Source organism: Rattus norvegicus, chromosome 11, assembly GCF_021556685.1.
Source record: "Rattus norvegicus strain SHRSP/BbbUtx chromosome 11, alternate assembly SHRSP_T2T, whole genome shotgun sequence".
Taxonomy (NCBI): domain Eukaryota; kingdom Metazoa; phylum Chordata; class Mammalia; order Rodentia; family Muridae; genus Rattus; species Rattus norvegicus.
In genome coordinates this window covers 85,046,504-85,063,452 of record NC_141544.1, presented here as the reverse complement: position 1 = coordinate 85,063,452, position 16,949 = coordinate 85,046,504, and the positions used below count along the sequence as shown (strand labels likewise).

The 16,949-nt window shown below is 39.3% G+C and overlaps 1 protein-coding gene across 4 annotated transcripts in view; it reads right to left on the bottom strand.

Moving 5' to 3' along the window:
- Atp13a4 (ATPase 13A4) overlaps positions 1 to 16,949 on the bottom strand; it is a 139,151-nt gene that overhangs the window by 52,715 nt on the left and 69,487 nt on the right. For all 4 annotated transcript variants that reach the window (XR_015632658.1, XM_087575804.1, XM_087575805.1 and 1 more), the window contains 5 exon segments: positions 13,314 to 13,384; positions 13,145 to 13,225; positions 11,243 to 11,312; positions 9,800 to 9,934; positions 7,148 to 7,217 (listed from right to left, as the gene is read on the bottom strand). Coding sequence is in view for 3 of the 4 variants with exons in the window: in XM_087575804.1 (XP_087431930.1) it covers positions 7,148 to 7,217; positions 9,800 to 9,934; positions 11,243 to 11,312; positions 13,145 to 13,225; positions 13,314 to 13,384 (427 nt within the window). In the remaining variant the exon portion in view is untranslated.

Below are 16,949 nucleotides of genomic sequence, written 5' to 3'. Positions count from 1 at the left end.
ACAAAGGGCAGACCATGCGTTATTAGGATGTGTTAGTTAACTTCCTGATGACACTGCAGTTTCTTCAAGAGACTGCCCTGGTCTTTGTACAATTCACAGTGAACTATGGTGGAGCTACAGGTCAGCAAGTTATTCTCCCTTTACTTTTGTGTCCATATGTATGAAATGCAAACATGTATGTGCATCTTTGTATGTGGGCGGGTAGACACACGTGCAAATGCATGTATCTATGCAAGCTCCAAACTGGCATCATGTGCCATTCTCCACCACTTTTGACCTAGTTTTTTGAGTCAGGGTCTCTTGCTGAACCCAGAGACGACCACTCTGACCTCACTGGCTAGTTTGCCCCAGAGACCCCCTTTCTCTACTTCCTGAGCGCCAGAATTTCAGGTGGCTTCCGCCGTGCCCAGCTTCTACATGGATTCTGGAAAGCAGGACTCTAGTCCTACTTGCTTAAGCAATTGCTTATTTACGAGCCACGCCTAAAATCTCAGCAACTTATTTTTAATTCCGGGAACATAGAGTGATCCTGTTTTCACAATTTCTCTGTATAAAATAAAAGAGTAGGGAAGAAATATACATGAGGCTCCATTGCTTACCTCTCTGATTAGAAAAATCAAGTGTTCTGCCAGCATATTCTGGAGGAAAGGCCATGAGGAAACAGACACACATTTCTAGTCTAAATGAGAACTGGCACAGTTGCTGCTGAATGAAAGCTGGCGGTGTCTATGTAGCAAACGTGTGTATGCATTTATTCTCTAACCTAAAAATTTTGCTTCTCAACATCCATACTGATCTACTGGTGAAAAGATGAAAGGACGTATGTAGAAGCCTTTTATTGCAGCATTATTTATGGGGGGGAAAAGACTGAGAAAATGTTCAATAGAGGACTGACTGAATTAATAATGCTTCCTCCGCATGAGAGGACTGCTGATTCCACATAAATAATGTGGAATGTGTATATACCCTGCCATAAAAGGTCCATGGAAACATCAGTATGTAAATAATAGTTAAATTTGGCATGCCTCTGTTCATAAAAAAAGAGGCAGTGTAATTATGTAATCTATTTTGCATGCATAATATAAGCTAGTACTTTATTTTTATATTTATAAATGTAAGAATAAATTAAAAATGAACAAAAGTAATTATGATGAAGAAACAAGGCAAAAGAGAAAGGGGAAGGAGTTGAACTCTCCTGAATATCCTCTATCTTATGAATTTAAATTTTAAAACATAGAGATATTTTTAGAGTATCTGTATAAAATAGAAATAAATTTAAAAAGCTGACACTTAAAAGTCTAAAACAAATGAGTGAAATGAATCTATTACATTGCTGGCAGCACCATGCAGAGAACTATTTTGAATGATACTGAAGCATAATTTATTGAATCAAATTATATATCTGGCTGTTTCTAGTGAAATATCACAATGTGGGGTGGGGATCTCTTCAAAACATTGTAAATTGTTTTTTAGAATTGCTTCATTGCTAAGAATGTTGGTTTGTTGTTTTGAGGTTCTTTTATTAGGATAAAACAAATCAGCCATTCTTGTGTATCACTGAAGAATTTTCAATATAAGTGAGAGAGACACAAGTACAATCATCGAAGTAAAATAAAGCATTTATATCTAAACTCAAATTGTAAGTGTTGTCAAGAACTCATACTTCACTTTATCTTAAATTCTTCACCAAGTATGATTCTGAGAATGCCTGCGAACAGAGACTAACATGGTAAAAACAAGATCCCTAACACTCTAGCTGAGCGTGGTCAGTAAATTCATGCTAGAGATAAGTAAAAAATGAACAAACATTTGCTTGTAAAAATATTTATAATGGCGTCATAACTCTGAAATACTTAAGAATAAATCTCAGAAAGAATTGTAAGGCTCATAAACTAACAACTTCAAAATACAGATAATAAGAATCAACAAAGACCTAAAGAAATCTGCATCTATGAAGAAAATATCCAAATCCGTAAATATGTCAGTTTTCTACAATTGACTTAGAGATTTAACATCATAGCCATCAAACCCTCAACACAATTTAAAAAAATAAATAATTTAAATTCTTTTTCTAAGTCATTTTGAAAAGAAAAGAATTTGTATTTGTTGCCATATCTTCTCATTTTTACAACAAAACACTTGGCAATAATCAACTTGAGGGAGGAAGGGCTTATAGTCCAAGAGAATACAGTCCATCATGACAAGGAAATCATGGCAGCATGAGACGGCTGGTCACAGTGCATCCACAGTCAGGAAGCAAAGAGATGGAAGTTGTTGCCCGCTGACTCTCTTCTTTTTCACTCAGCTCAGGATCCAGCCCGTGAAATGGTGCCACCCCAGAGTTCAGGTAGGACATCCCACCTTAATTAACTTTATCAAGATATCTTTCATAGACAGGTTCAAGACTAAACTGAGATGATCTCTTACAAGTATACCCAGAGACTTGACTGCTGGGTGACTTTAGATCTGTCAAGTTGACAATCAATATTAACCACCACAACCCATCCTTCACCAATTTGTTACAAAAACACATCATTTTAAATCACAACACATCATTCTTATCCCTTATACATTTCCTTTTCAGCTCTTAATGATATATATATATAGTCTGTCTCTTAGTCTCCAAAATCTTCAAAAGCCCAATATCTAAGTCTTATCTAAGATTCAAGACAAACTCTTAACTGTGAACATTTAAAACACACCACATACACACACATGCACACACACGCACACACACACACACACACACACACACACACAACAATCAAGTTATGTATTGTCTTAGTTGTGGTGTATTACTATGACAAAACACCATGACCAAAAAAGTAAGTTGACAAGGAAAGGGTTTATTTGGCTTACACTTCCAGATCATAGTCTATCATTAAAGGACATCAGGACAGGAACTCAAGCAGGAATAAAACCTGAAGCCAAGAGCTGATGCAGAGGGCATGAAGGTGTGATGCTCACTGGCTTGCTACGCTTGATCGAAACACTTTTGATGGGGCTGGAGAGATGGCTCAGTGGTTAAGAGTATGGACTTTTCTCCCAGAAGTCCTGAGTTGAATTCCCAATAACCACACGGTGGCTCACAACCATCTGTAATGGGATCTAATACCCTAATTCTTGTGTGTCTAAATACAACTACAGTGTACTCACATACATAAAATAAATCTTTTAAAAAAAAACTTTCATAAGAGTGAACCACAAGACAGAGTCTACACTCAGTTGTTTTGGGATTCCCTTTCTTAATACAATTAATCTAAATATCTTCACTTTAACCTCAGGCAGAATCTTCAGACAACAGTCACATTCTGCACCAAAATAGTACAAGAATGATCTCTAGGCAACATACAAAAAAAATCATCTCCTCTGAAACCTCTTGAGCCAGGCCCCCAGACTTCAAATCACCCTCAGCAACAATGTCTTCCATATTCCTACTAAGATAGCTCATTAGGTCCCACTTACAGCATTCTACCAATTTCTAAATCCAAAATCCCAAAATATACATTTCTCCAAACCAAAGGATGGTCAGACCTATCAGAGCAATACTCCACTTCTTATAGCAACTTCTGTCTTAGTTAGGGTTTCATTGCTGTAAAGAGATACCATGACCAAAGCCAACTCTTATAAAAGAAAGCATCTAATTAGGGCTGGCATACAGTTCCAGAGGTTCAGTCCATTATCGTCATGGTGGGAAGCATGGCAATATTCAGGCAGTCTTGTGGCTAGAGGAGCTAAGAGTTCTGCATGTTGATCAACAGGCAGCAGAAGGGGACTGTATCAAACTAGCCAGACTTGAGCGTACGTGTGTGTGTGTGTGTGTGTGTGTGTGTGTGTGTGTGTGTGTGTGTGTGTATGACCTGAAAGCCCACCTCCACAGTGGCATATTTCCTATAACAAGCCCTCACCTCCTCCAATACGGCTTCCCCTGCTAACAGTGCCATTTCTCATAGGGCCAAGCAAATTTAAACCGCCTTACATATTTTTGCCATGCAATGGCACACTAAACATTCTGAATCCAAAGGGGACAAAATAGGAGGGTAACGAGGAATGGTCAAAGTGAAGCATGATTTAAACGCAGCAGAGCAAATATCAAATCCTACAGCTCCCTATTCCGCATCTCGGGCTCATCATGTAATCACAACGGCTGGACGTGACTTAGATAACTGCACTCGCCACTTCTGGCACAGCACACATAGCCTCTTTCTTAGACCAGATCTACTCCATGCCTGCAAGTTTCCTCGTCAGATATACCATGGTCCTAGCGTCTTGTATATCTCCTGAAACTTAGAATCTACAGATTCAATCAATGGCCTCTTGGGGACTTGTTGTAGAACCTTAACCCTCTCACACATTTCTGAGCTACAGAAGCTCTCTGGAGCCATGGACCATGACCATGACCATGACCATGGATTCCATGACCCCTCAACACTGCATCTTTCATCCCTCCCAAGCGATTAGATATGGGCAAGGCAGCCAGGCTCTGCTGCCAGCTTGAGATATCGCCTAATTTCTTTGGACTTCAGCTATATCAGCTTCTGGACCCTGAAGAAACCTTTCTTTTGGCAGTTGATTTATAGGAGCAAAGATTCCTGTTAGCTGGATTCTCGATTTCAGTTCTCTCCTTTCATATACGTTTGCATTTCAAGTCTTAACCTTTGACGAATGGGGATTAGCCATCAGGGTACATTTCTTATTGTCCCAGTGTAGAACAAGATGTTCTCTGTACTAATCACAGCCTCTTTTCCAGCATATACCATGGCTTCAAAGTTCAGGTTGATCAAGTTCTTTTCCTCCCCTACCAACTGTACATTTTTATATCCCTCTGCCCAGATTTCTGCTCCTGTTCGATGTAGACCTGGATAAGGGCAGTAAAAGGTAACCACACCACAGCCAATGAATGTTTTCCTGTGGAGAAATAACCTCCACCTAACTGATTAGTCCATTACTTTTAAATTCTACTTAATTCAAGTTCTCAAGTCATGGGCAATGAAACAAAATTCTTGGCTGAATTGTCACATGAATAGCTCCTAGCCCTGTTCCTGGTAGAGTCCTTGTTTCTCTCTGAAACCTCATAAGCCAGGCAGTCACTGTGTGTTCTCTCTACTTTTCTACCTTTCCAGTTCTGGTTAGACTGTCCCATTAAGCTGAGTTTCCAACATACTAGGACTTTCCTACCTGAAAGCATCAAACTCTTCCACATTCTAGGTACAAAATAATTTTAAAGGCCTAAGACCCAAGTGGTCATGTTTATCAGAACAACAATACCACTCCCCAGTGCTAATTTTCTGTATTAATTACTTTGCTCCTTTCTGTGACAAAATAATTAACAATAAGCAACTTAAATGGGGAAGGTTTTTATTTAGCTTACGGACTAATAGCCCAACCATGAAAGAAGTCTGGCAGCAAGAGGCTGAGTCTGCTGGCCACATTGTATCCAGTCAGTGTTCAGTTTATGATTCTCTCCTTTACACTCTGTCCACCAACTGTTAAAGTGTGTCACCTCACCTCAGTTAGCAAAATAAAGATAATGCTTCACAGGCATGATGGGAGGCTAGCCTGATATACATAGTTATTCATAAGTGTATTAACAGACTTGTCTCCATGGTAATTCTAGACCATTCCAAACTAATTATCCATATTAACTCAAAAGAGGGAGGGGATATGATACAACAGAGTAGCACTGCAAGAAAATAAAACTGAAGGGCTCACATTACTTTTTCAGATCATATAAAATCGAGTATCTCTGCCAGGATAAGAAAGACTAACAGTACAGTAGGACATAGAGCGCAGAAATTGGTTCACCTCCATGAACAACAGGCTCATCGCAAAGGTGCAAAGCCAATGTTTTTTCAACAAATAGTGTCAATGTACTTAAATACCTGGGGAAAGCAAACGCCAGTCCAAAATAAACACAAAGCAGAACAATGGAAACACAGCGTAGACCTAAAACTTAAAGCTGCATAGAAAAGCTGGGTGACCTTGAAATTTGCAAAGATGCCTTATTTAGACTAGAATATAAGCCATAGACAAGGCTCTTTAACTGCACCTTAAGAAATGTGAAAGCATTTGCCCTTTGGAAGATTCTGTGAAGAAATAAGATACATCATAGACTGAGAGGAGATGTTTAATAAGACTGAAAATTTAATAATGAGACAATCTTCTTAGGAAAAGACACAAATGCATACCTCAAAAGAGACATGTGAGTCACAAGTAGACCGTTTAAAAGATGTCCAGGGTCATCGGCCATTTAGAAATGCAAATTAAAGCAATAAGATGCTTCCACAAATGAAAGTGGCTAAAATTAATAGATGGGATACACTGAGTGTGGACAAGAGTGTGGACCTGAGACGGCCATATGCAGCAGTAAAAGTGGAAATGCTACAATTACTTTGGAAAACAATTTGTTAGACTCTTAGAATGTTGAGCGTCTATCATGGGGTGACACACTGTGTAACTAGGTATATGCTCACAGGGATGATGGAGCACATCTATAAAAGAACCCATATTATGATTCATAATAACAACAAAAAATGAGTTAATTCAAATACTGGTCACAAGCAAATTGAAACGTACGCCCATGTAATAGGATACTTTAGGGAATAAAGAAGAATGTACTGTTAATACCATTAACAAAAAAAGTGCATCTTACATTGTGAATTTTGGTATCCTCCTACCAAATTAACACAAAATACGTTATAAAAGACAAAAGAATGTATCTTATATAATATCATTTATGTACAATTATAAATAGAGATGTTAACCTTTAGTAACAGAATGCAGATAAATGACTACCTGTGTATGAGGGAGGCAAAGGGGGAGGAAGGACGATAAGTGTACTAAAGTCAACTGTAGGGGATGAGTCCTGCTGTTAACTTCATGATGGTGACACTTGTATGAATATACACTATGTCAAAATCGACTATATTATGAACTTAAGAGAAATTTTTGGTTTGCCATGTTAATTCAACCTTTATAATGTAGGTTTCTTCTTATGGTACAGATCTTGGATTCCTTTCTTATAAGCAAATGTATTAAGAAAAATACACATGCAGATGAGTTAGTAGGAACAATTAGAAAACCAAATCTAAGTCACTTTCTGATTGCCTATGGATATAACACATGGGTATAAAATAGTGGAACTTACCTTTTCGCTCATACACAGAGACTGTAATGCTATTATGGGATTCAACAAGATGGTGAAGTTTTACAGATTGCTGCAAAGAGAAGGAAAAAAGACAACATTTATCTGTTTAAATATAGACCTCGGGTATTACTCAGTATCGTGCTAGCTAAACATGAAAGGCTTTAGGCTGCCAGCTGAAGATCCTGGGTAGGAACAGAGGGCTGAGGGTCTGTCACTCAGAGAAAGGGATCTCTGCCCAGCAGTTGGAGTTGTGTTCTATAGCACAAAGATTTTCCAAGAGCTGTCTTCCCAGTGGTGATTTGTTTTGATAAACGAACTACACTGGGAGTAAATCAAGGCAAAGATTCAAAAATAAATAAATATGTGTTTTATTCCACATTTAGTAAGAAAGTGTTTTGTGAATGACCTTTTAACTTGTTCTGGGGTATTAATTTTTCTAACAATTTCAGATTTTCATTTTTTATCTTACTATCATTATTGGAGATGTGTCCTAAAGGACAGGCTCATAAGGCTCCACCTCTCCTGGGGGGACTGTGGGAAGTTAATTGTTACTAGAAGAGAGAGAATGATTTTCTTCAGTGGTGTTGTCACTGGTTAAGTTGGCTTGGTCGAGAAAATAACAACTAATTCATGCTTATTCAGGTAACCCTAATTAAACTAAGTGAAACACACACACACACACACACACACACACACACACAAAATCATCAAAATAGGAGAGGGCCTTGTTGGGAAGAAGGGTTTCAGTGGGATAGGAAAAAGTATGATTGATGGTAATGGGGAAGGAAAAAAAGAAAATATATATATATATATTTGACCAGATATAGATACAGAGACAGAAATAAAGTTATATAGATATGGATATGGATATAGACAAATGACATATATATTAAAAATTTCATAAAATTGTATGTATATTAAATTGTCATAGAATTTTAAAAAGACACTCTATGAGTTATTTATAAATCGGATAAATAAATCCTAAGACTATTTAGTGCAATCGGGTAATGTCAAAGAACACTATGCTACTAATTCATCCTTTTGTTCATTTGTGAATTCACTCTACCAACATTATTAAGCAGCTTTTTGTATACCAAGTAGTTATATAAATATGTTTAGAAAGAATAGCTATCCACATGTTCCTATGTAATAGAAGTCACTATAAGTGGAAAGTGTGAACCCATATATGTAAAGATTCTCAATACAGTTTTGCTTTAGTAGCAAAAAACTAGAAAGCATCAAAGAGTCTACCAGTATTCAAAATAGTCAGCACATAGTTATAAAACTACTTTAGAGCTAAAGAAAGTGTCTATACCAATATGGGACAATATTAAAGATGCATTCAGCTAAAATGCAACTGCAAAATAGTGCACAAGGCACACTTTTATTCTGTGAAAAGTGTGTATGTGTGTGTGTGTGTGTGTGTGTGTGTGTGAGAGAGAGAGAGAGAGAGAGAGAGAGAGAGAGAGAGAGAGAAGTTAATATTGCTAAAATATAAAGAACAGCTGGCCCTCGAAGTCCTAAGAGTCTGACTGATTCTTTCTAGTGATTCTTTCTGTATAAAGGGTTCTGTTTTCATTTACAGTGTTATTCTGCTTTAAACCCATTTTAATATATTCATATATTGTTCCTAGTACAAGAGAAAATGGTTAGCTAATTTTAAGTCTATTTTTATATTTTGACTCAAATTACCTATCAGCTTTAGAATTGTATTGGTGCCCTTAACAAAAGTTGTTTAGATGGAAACGTGAAATAAGAAGTCATGTCAGCAGGTAAAGAGTGAAAGGAAAGTGTTCGGATCCTGAGAGTGGGTGTAAAGAATCAAGATCTATAATAAAAGGAAGAACAGGAGCTGCAGCAGCCTCTGAAGATGCGTGCAGAACAAAGAGAAAGCGTTCCTTTGTGTTTAAGCTTACTGAAGCTTAGGAGAGTTAAACACTGATGACAAGCTCCTACGAAGGGGCAGAGAGAGGAGTCACTTGTGGATTTTATGAGCACCCCAAAAAGGTAGAGCAAGCATCTGGGGGTGCAGGCAGATGATAATATCTTAGGACACTTCCTCCACTGTGGTGAGCCGGAGGGAAAGCCAGGGCTGAGAAAGCAGAGCATTTGGCAACAGAGGGAAAGGAGTTGAACAAATTTCGTAGGAGGCTCCATCTTGTGAAATAATTTGTGAGATGATCTGCTGAAAAGTCAACGATCAAAGACAGGCATTTCTAAAGAAAGATGGCTTGAAACACATGCCCATATCCTGGTAGTGTGGGAGAACACCTTGACCTGGGATGCACAAGACTTGCAAGGAAGAAAGTGACACTTATGGCCTCCTGTGTGACCCACCCATCGGTTCTATGTGGGTTTTCTCCCAGCAGCACCTACACCCCCTGCTGTAAGTGTAAGGTAACCCAAGAGCTGAACTAGAACTTTGATAAATGAACATCAAACAAACAAAAAGATGAAGGAATTCATAGTAAGAAGGGGGTCCTCCATCTTCTGAAGGACTGGGATGCGCGGGAGAGGAAAGGTGTCACCCGCTGAGCAGTAGCAACTGTGTTCTGTTTTCATGAACAGGCTCTCGTTTGACACGGATTGAGTAATTCTATTTCAAGATTCTTGTCTAAGAACAAGCCCGCCATGGGACCTGGGGAAACTCACCTGTCTGAGGTCATACACGGTCAAAGCTATGGAAATGACAGACATGAGGATGATGGCAAGAGCATATTCCTTGTAATCTTCACTGAACCACAAACAGACGCTGAAGAGTTGAAAGATGTAAAATGGATTTAGAACCTGTTAGCAGACGTAAAGACAGGAAGACGAGAATGGCATTTGGGCTCCACACACGGCTGTTCCCTGACTTGTTTTCATAATCAGCACCGTGATAGCAATCACCCCACACAATATGCTATGCTTCTTGTTGTTGCGTGCAATCAGCAATTTCCAAGACCCAGCTATGAATGTCACGGAGCCAAAAGTCTAAGCCTTTAAAGTGTTCTGATCTCCCAGAGCACTTAGTTTAATCACTGCTGCACTTAGCAATCTACAAAGCTGTGCTTGATGTGTCTGTCCTGTTAAGCATCTGAGTAATGGGCAAAGAGTAGATGTTATCGTCCCTCACTTACACTTCCTGAACTTCAGAAAGGTGACACACTCAGCTTTACAGAATTGAACTACTTTAATCTGCTGTCCCCTCCTGCATACAATGCCATTAAAGAACTTTTAGTTAATGAATGAATGAATGAATGAATGAATGAATGCACTTTTCCATAAGTGGGAAGCTAAGTCATGTAACATGGCATGCTGTGACCACATGTCTAGTTCACTGGAAGACAGCAGACATTAACACCAACAACTGTATCCCTGGTATAGCTTAAACTGTGGTGTGTCCCTCCTCAAATTCCCTGTAGTTGCTCACAAGGGCAGGAATCCTGGCTCCTGGCTAGGCAGGAAGCTCCCAGAACCTTTCTCAACCGATTTGTTTTGCCTTCTGCCCTCCTCAAACATTGAGAATGCACCTTGAATTTTGGAAGCCTTTGTAAGGCAAAGATAAAAGGAGATTGAATACCAGAAACACACAGAGTGCTGCTATATGGCTTAACACTAATAAATCCAACAGTAAACGCACAAGAGGACATTTTTATCTAAGTGCATGATGGGCAGCCATTCTTTCACCCTCTCACACCCTGAGATGAGTAGATCATGGAAATACTAAATAAGTGGGGTTTTCTCCCTACAGTTTTGAACGCTAAAGTAAGTATATATGCTGCTGGGAAAAAAAAAGTGATTCCCTTTCCTAAAACAAATGTGACTTCAGTTTCACAGAATTGGAATGAGCTAAGCAGCGTAATACTTGAAGAAAGGGGGAAATCCCAGCACCCATCCAAGTCGTGAGATGAGAAGAGGACACCTGAGTGTGGCCACATTTGTAGAGTGCAGTATGCACACCGAGCACCGAGCACATCCAGAAGGCAGGCTTGGTGTCCTCTTAAAGCAGAGAATAAATTACAGTCACTTATTAACAAGTCTCATCTCCAAATGGCCAGTCCACAGACTCATCATTTTCTACCCAACGTCCCAGCAAAATACTGGAGAAATTACCTCCTTGACGAGCAGCTTCCATATAGGTATGATTTCAACATCAATAGCGTTAGGTCCACATATTAGCCTCCTGCAGGAAAAACCACAGATTGGCCACTCGTCCACAGCAATGAAAGAAAACACATCCCCAGTACATTCATAGAAAGGCTCTATTCCAGATTCCTTTTCCTCACTTCTGGGGTCAAGCAAAGTATCTCTGGTCACATTGCACCCCCAAGCCATGTGTCTCAAAGTAACTAAAGAGTGGGAGGGGTCCCAGGATAAAACCAGTAGACAGGATCGTGATACTTCTATTGAACTACACTTCCTGAGGTCTAAATATTTCCCTCGGTGGTGCCTTTGGTTTCTAATGTTGCCTACTCTCTCTCTAATACTTTCAGAGCTCAGAGGCTCTCACCTCTGTGCCTCATCCCTATATAGCCAAGGAAATGAAATGGAGAGATCATGGACGTAGAATATGTTTTAGTGACAGGGAAATACAATATCTATTGTTTCTTCTCATATCCAGGAGTTCTTTGGGCTTAATATTTGTTTTAAGTTGAGCAGAAAAGTCCTTGATTCTCAGAAAAATCCCAGCATACAGAATTATGCATTCCACTAACTGAAAGTCCCCAAATTGTGTTGCTTCGATTACACAGGGACATGGCCCCTGATGAATTCCTTTCTCGTGGGGAATAGAACCATTCTCTGTGCCTTCCATTTAGACTCTCAAATAAAACAGTTATGCAAATGCATAGGCTATGCCCCCCCACTTTTATGTAAACAATGATAATTTAGGACATTTCATTAAAATGAAGACTTGCTTTAGTAGGGGCGGTGGACATACTGAGATTCTGCATTTCTTATAAGCATGCAGGTAAATTCTAGTGTGGCAATGCTCTGCGTCTCCTCCAAGCCACAGGAATGGCTCTCCACCCCTCCCATTTTAAGATTTGTGCGTGTGTATGTATGTGTGTGTGAAAGAGAGGGAGGGAGGAGGGAGGGAAGAGGGAGAGAGAGAGAGAGAGAGAGAGAGAGAGAGAGTTTATACATGAGTGCAAGTATCATAGAGGTCAGAAGAGAGCATTGGATTCCCTAGAACTGAAGCTAACTGAAGAGTCTGAAATGGATTCTCAGAGCCAAGCTCAGGTCATCTGGAAGAGCAGCAAGTGCTCTTAGTGGCCAAGCCATCTCTTCAGCCCCTTTTACTTTCTTTTATGACTAGAAGACTAAGGCCCAAATGAAAAGACTCTTATTCTATCAAAGCCATGCAGATTCTAGACAGCCAAGTGCCCTGATTCTGGGTCTAGTGATTGACTTGGAATTGTGGAATTACATAACCATCTTGTATGGCATTGATCCAAAGCACTCTAAATGTTGTTATATGGAGCTCAGTCAATGTGCATGCATGTGTGTGTGTGTGTGTGTGTGTGTGTGTGTGTATACCCACCATGTATACATATGTGTGAGTATGCATGCACGTGTGTGTACCTGCCATGTGTATGTATGTGTGCCTCTCATGTGTACATGTGTGTGCATGTGTATATGCCATGTGTACATGTGTGTTTTAGTGAGTTTGTGTCTTTGTGTACCTTCCATGTGTACATGTGTGTATTTGTGTGTATGTGTTTGTGTATGTTTGTGGGTGAGTGAGTGAATGTGGGTATGTGTGTGCATCTTTGTGACCTCATCCAAGCTATTAAACCTCCCTGAGCCTCACACTGAACATCTTTTCTATTAGACTGGTGGTCATATTTGCTCTACCTGCTAACCCCATCGAATCACTCTGCAGATTTATGGGGGTCATGCACTAAGTAAATCATTGCAACCCTTTCTCATATTGGGGAATTAAGACCGCATACGGGACTATCTGATTAACCAATCACAGCTCTTTTGAACTAAAGACACAAATGCACTTAGTACCTGATCTCCTGCTCCTCTGAAGTCAGGCCTAATCCAAATTTCTGATGTATCTTTGCTGAACTGAGACAGTCTTCCAGAGAGCTAAAAACAACAACAAAAGAATCCAATAGAAGCAGCATTTTCAAGGTAACGTTTTTCTTCTTAGGGTATGCTTGAGGAAACAACTTACCCAATTTTTTGAAACTGTCCTTCTAAATTATTCCAAACATATCGTATTTTCTGCACTTTTATGTATCTTACCTACAAAAGGCAAAAACGTATCACAAGAATCTCAAGTTTGAAGATCAGAGCACACACGGCAAGTTGGGGTCTAAGGGGACATTTGTAGAAGAAGCACAAATAGAACCAGAGATGCTTCTTAAAATTTTCTCTTTTCCATCCTATTCTCCTCTATGACATGAAAAAATATTTCTATTAGAAGTCATCTGGTCAGCATGTTTCAACATAAACATATGAATTAATAAAAACCCAGTCTCCACATTTTACTACCTTACAAACTAATGGAGGAAACAAAACATCTTACAAAATAAAATTTAGGTTTCATAGTCCAATGTGTATATCAAAGAAATAAATATAATGACGTAAAAACGTTGCCTTAAAATACCACAGACAAGTAGAGAAGGTGAGTGGCTAAAGGCATCGTATCATGGAAGAGGTAACACAGAAACATAATGCTAAAAGGTGAAAGGGATTTTGCTCAGTTGAAGACTGAAAAGAGACAGTCAAAGAGGGAGCATGCGGTTGGTTAGTCTAAAGGGAAGAGACAAGAGAATAAACCTGTTTGCAGAATGAAAGGCAAGACTGGGGAGCTAAACTATGATAAAGATGAGCAGCCCAGATGCAAGAAGGAGACATGGGCATCCTTGTCACACAGAGGATGGGTTGTAGAGCAGTAATGAAGAAGAACAAGGCAACTTCAGGAGAGAGAAGAGGTTGTCCAGCAAAGTGTATTCCAGTGAGTAGGGTTTTGAGGGCATTGGCAAAGGAAAGAAAAACAGATTCTTGCTTGTAACAGTTCTTGCTTACTCCCGCTTCCCTTAAGCATTATTGCCGACCTCAGAAAGCATAAAGAGATGCAGTGGGGCTCCCAGTTCATGGTGCAGCAACAGTTATAACCTCGAGGTACTTATTAGAAGCATCTAGAGAGCTTTAAAGAATATTGCTGTTTGGGTCCCGTGGCCAAGAGATTTAATTTGTTCACAGTGTACTTTGGGCAAAAATATTTTTAAATTTCCCCAGGTAATTCTAATGTGCAGTCAAAATTGAGAAACACTGTTCAAGGCTTCTGGTTTTGGCAGCGCTTCTATTTGTGATCTTGAGAACTTTAACTAACTTTCCCTGTGCCTTGGTTTCCCCAGGAATACATTGAAGCAATTGGCCACATTATAGCTAAGTTCCATTCAGCTCTTTTATGAATTGTGTAACCAATCATCAGGTAAGTTTTAAAACTCGAGAAAGGCTCTAACTGGTGCATAATAAAAGTATTCAATACATTTTTGTTAAATGCATGACTGCTTTGCAAAAGCACATGTCAACTAGAAAATACAATTTAAATCTCTAAGTTCCAAAGCCTTCCTGAATCATAATTCTACTCAGTGAGCATCCAGCGCCCCCCCTCTCCCTCTCTATCTCTATCTCTGATATGTGTGTGCTTGTGTGTGTGTATGTATGTGTGTGTGTGCTTGTATGTATGTATATATGTATGTATTTATGTGTCAATGGAATTCAAGCAAAAGTTCTAAACGTTATAATTTGTAAAAATTCCAATGAGGTTTGTTACAAAAGAAATTATTTGAAAGCCTGTCTATTTCCAATTGATTTTTGACTATGAAATGGAGCAAATTGCCTCTGGGAAAATCCTTCCTTCGTAAGCTGTCAAACACAGAGAGGAAAGAAATTTTCGAAAGTAACCAACCATGGGGCTTGTTAGCCAACACAGGCCAGGTTGGAACCTCTGGTTTCTTCCTTTATAACTTAAATTCTTTTGTGCGTCTCCTGTAGTCCTGCAAAGTGAACCAACAGGCACCACTGCAATCCCTGAATGTTTAGAGTTCATCACACAATATCTTCAGCCTTCCTCATCTTCCTGAAGAAGGTCAGGTATTAGGACCCCCTTTGCTTCACTCCTGACAACCGTTTTTGATTATGTCACCGAACAGGAGTCGTGGCTCCACCACCTCAGGCTCTAGTGCTCTCTCTCTCTCTCTCTCTCTCTCTCTCTCTATCTCTATCTCTATCTCTATCTCTATCTCTATCTCTATCTCTATCTCTGTCTGTCTCTTACACACATTGCATATGGTTCAAGCCAGCCTCAGAATAAAGTCTCTGAAAGCCCCTTGACTTGGGGATTCAGAATGCACAAAATGAGGCTTGCTTATATTTTTTAATTCCACAAATTTGACAATCTCTATTGGAAACTTAGTTTTAAGGGCCAAACTGAGGGTAGAATGAGAGGTCTCCATACTGGGCTCACATCACACCACAAACTGAGAAAGAGAAAACAAAAATAGACACAAATCTCCACAAAACAAGCCTACAGCCAGAGGGAATGAAGAGGTAACTGGTTAGTGGACCACAAGACATCAAATGGATTGGTTCACTATCTTTTGACAACTTCTGTGGCTATTCCTATGGTGAGAAGCACAAGTCCATCAGAGACCATTGAAGCATCTATGAGACTGTCCCACCAGAAAACATCTCTGCCCGGATTGTGACTCCTTTATCATCCTCAGAGTTTCAAAAAACTGGCAAAGCTGGTCACTATAGCATCTGTAAATGAGTTTACTTATTTGTCTGTTTTCTAGAACTTCACCCAGGAGAAGCTAGGACAAGGAGTAGCTGCTGTATCTGCTGTGGGTGACTTTCATTTTTCTGCTCAGGAATCAGAAGAGTTAGCCCCTCACCTTGCTTTTTGCTGGAACACATAAGAACATCTTCCTTTTGCATGCCATCCTACAACATAGTCCCTATGGTCTCCTCTTCAGCAAAATTTAAAAACCTGCCTCAGGTTTTGGAAGAAGACCGTATATGACTATCACTTTGGGATTCTCTTTCCATGATTATCAATGCCATCGTGACCGCACCTAAGACCCTGATACTAATGAAGGTTTTCAAACTTTATTATGAATATCAGTTCTTATAGTTCACAAATCACCTTAATATTTGACTCTGTGTATGAGATTCCTAACAACCCTGATTTTAAAAAAAGCAAAACAAGGATTATGACTTTTACTTTATAATCAAAAACTTAAGATTCAAGAATGCCATAGATAACAAACTTCCTATACACTGAAGTGGTGATAGAGTGGTTGGATATCAAAACTTTCTATTTTACGACCTCTGTCATCGCTGTTTACTTGGAAACTTCTTCGTTTGCCTTATTGACTATCAAAAGTGCTAAAATTTCAGGGAAATAAAACCCTAAAGCTACATCCAAGGCTGACCTTGGAAGCTTCATTCTTAGCTGAAGGGCCACCTCACAGAGGAGCCATTGCTCACTCAGGGAGATGGACATCTTCCAGATGTTTATGATGGCAGTTCAAGACAGTTGAGTGAAGACAATGGACGGTAGAGAGCTGCTCAGCAACTATTTTCATGTTAAAGCCCGACCTTGCTGTCAAAAGCTAATTTAAACAGCTATCTGTACATACGCAACTGTACAAGAAAGGATTCTACCTCATAAGAATATGTTTTCAATATGAATGTTAACCCAAGCAGTTTGCATTAACTAGACAAAAGGGAACAACCCAAACGCATTTGGATACCACGGTTCAAACCAAATCTTTTATTTAAAAAAAAAAAAAAA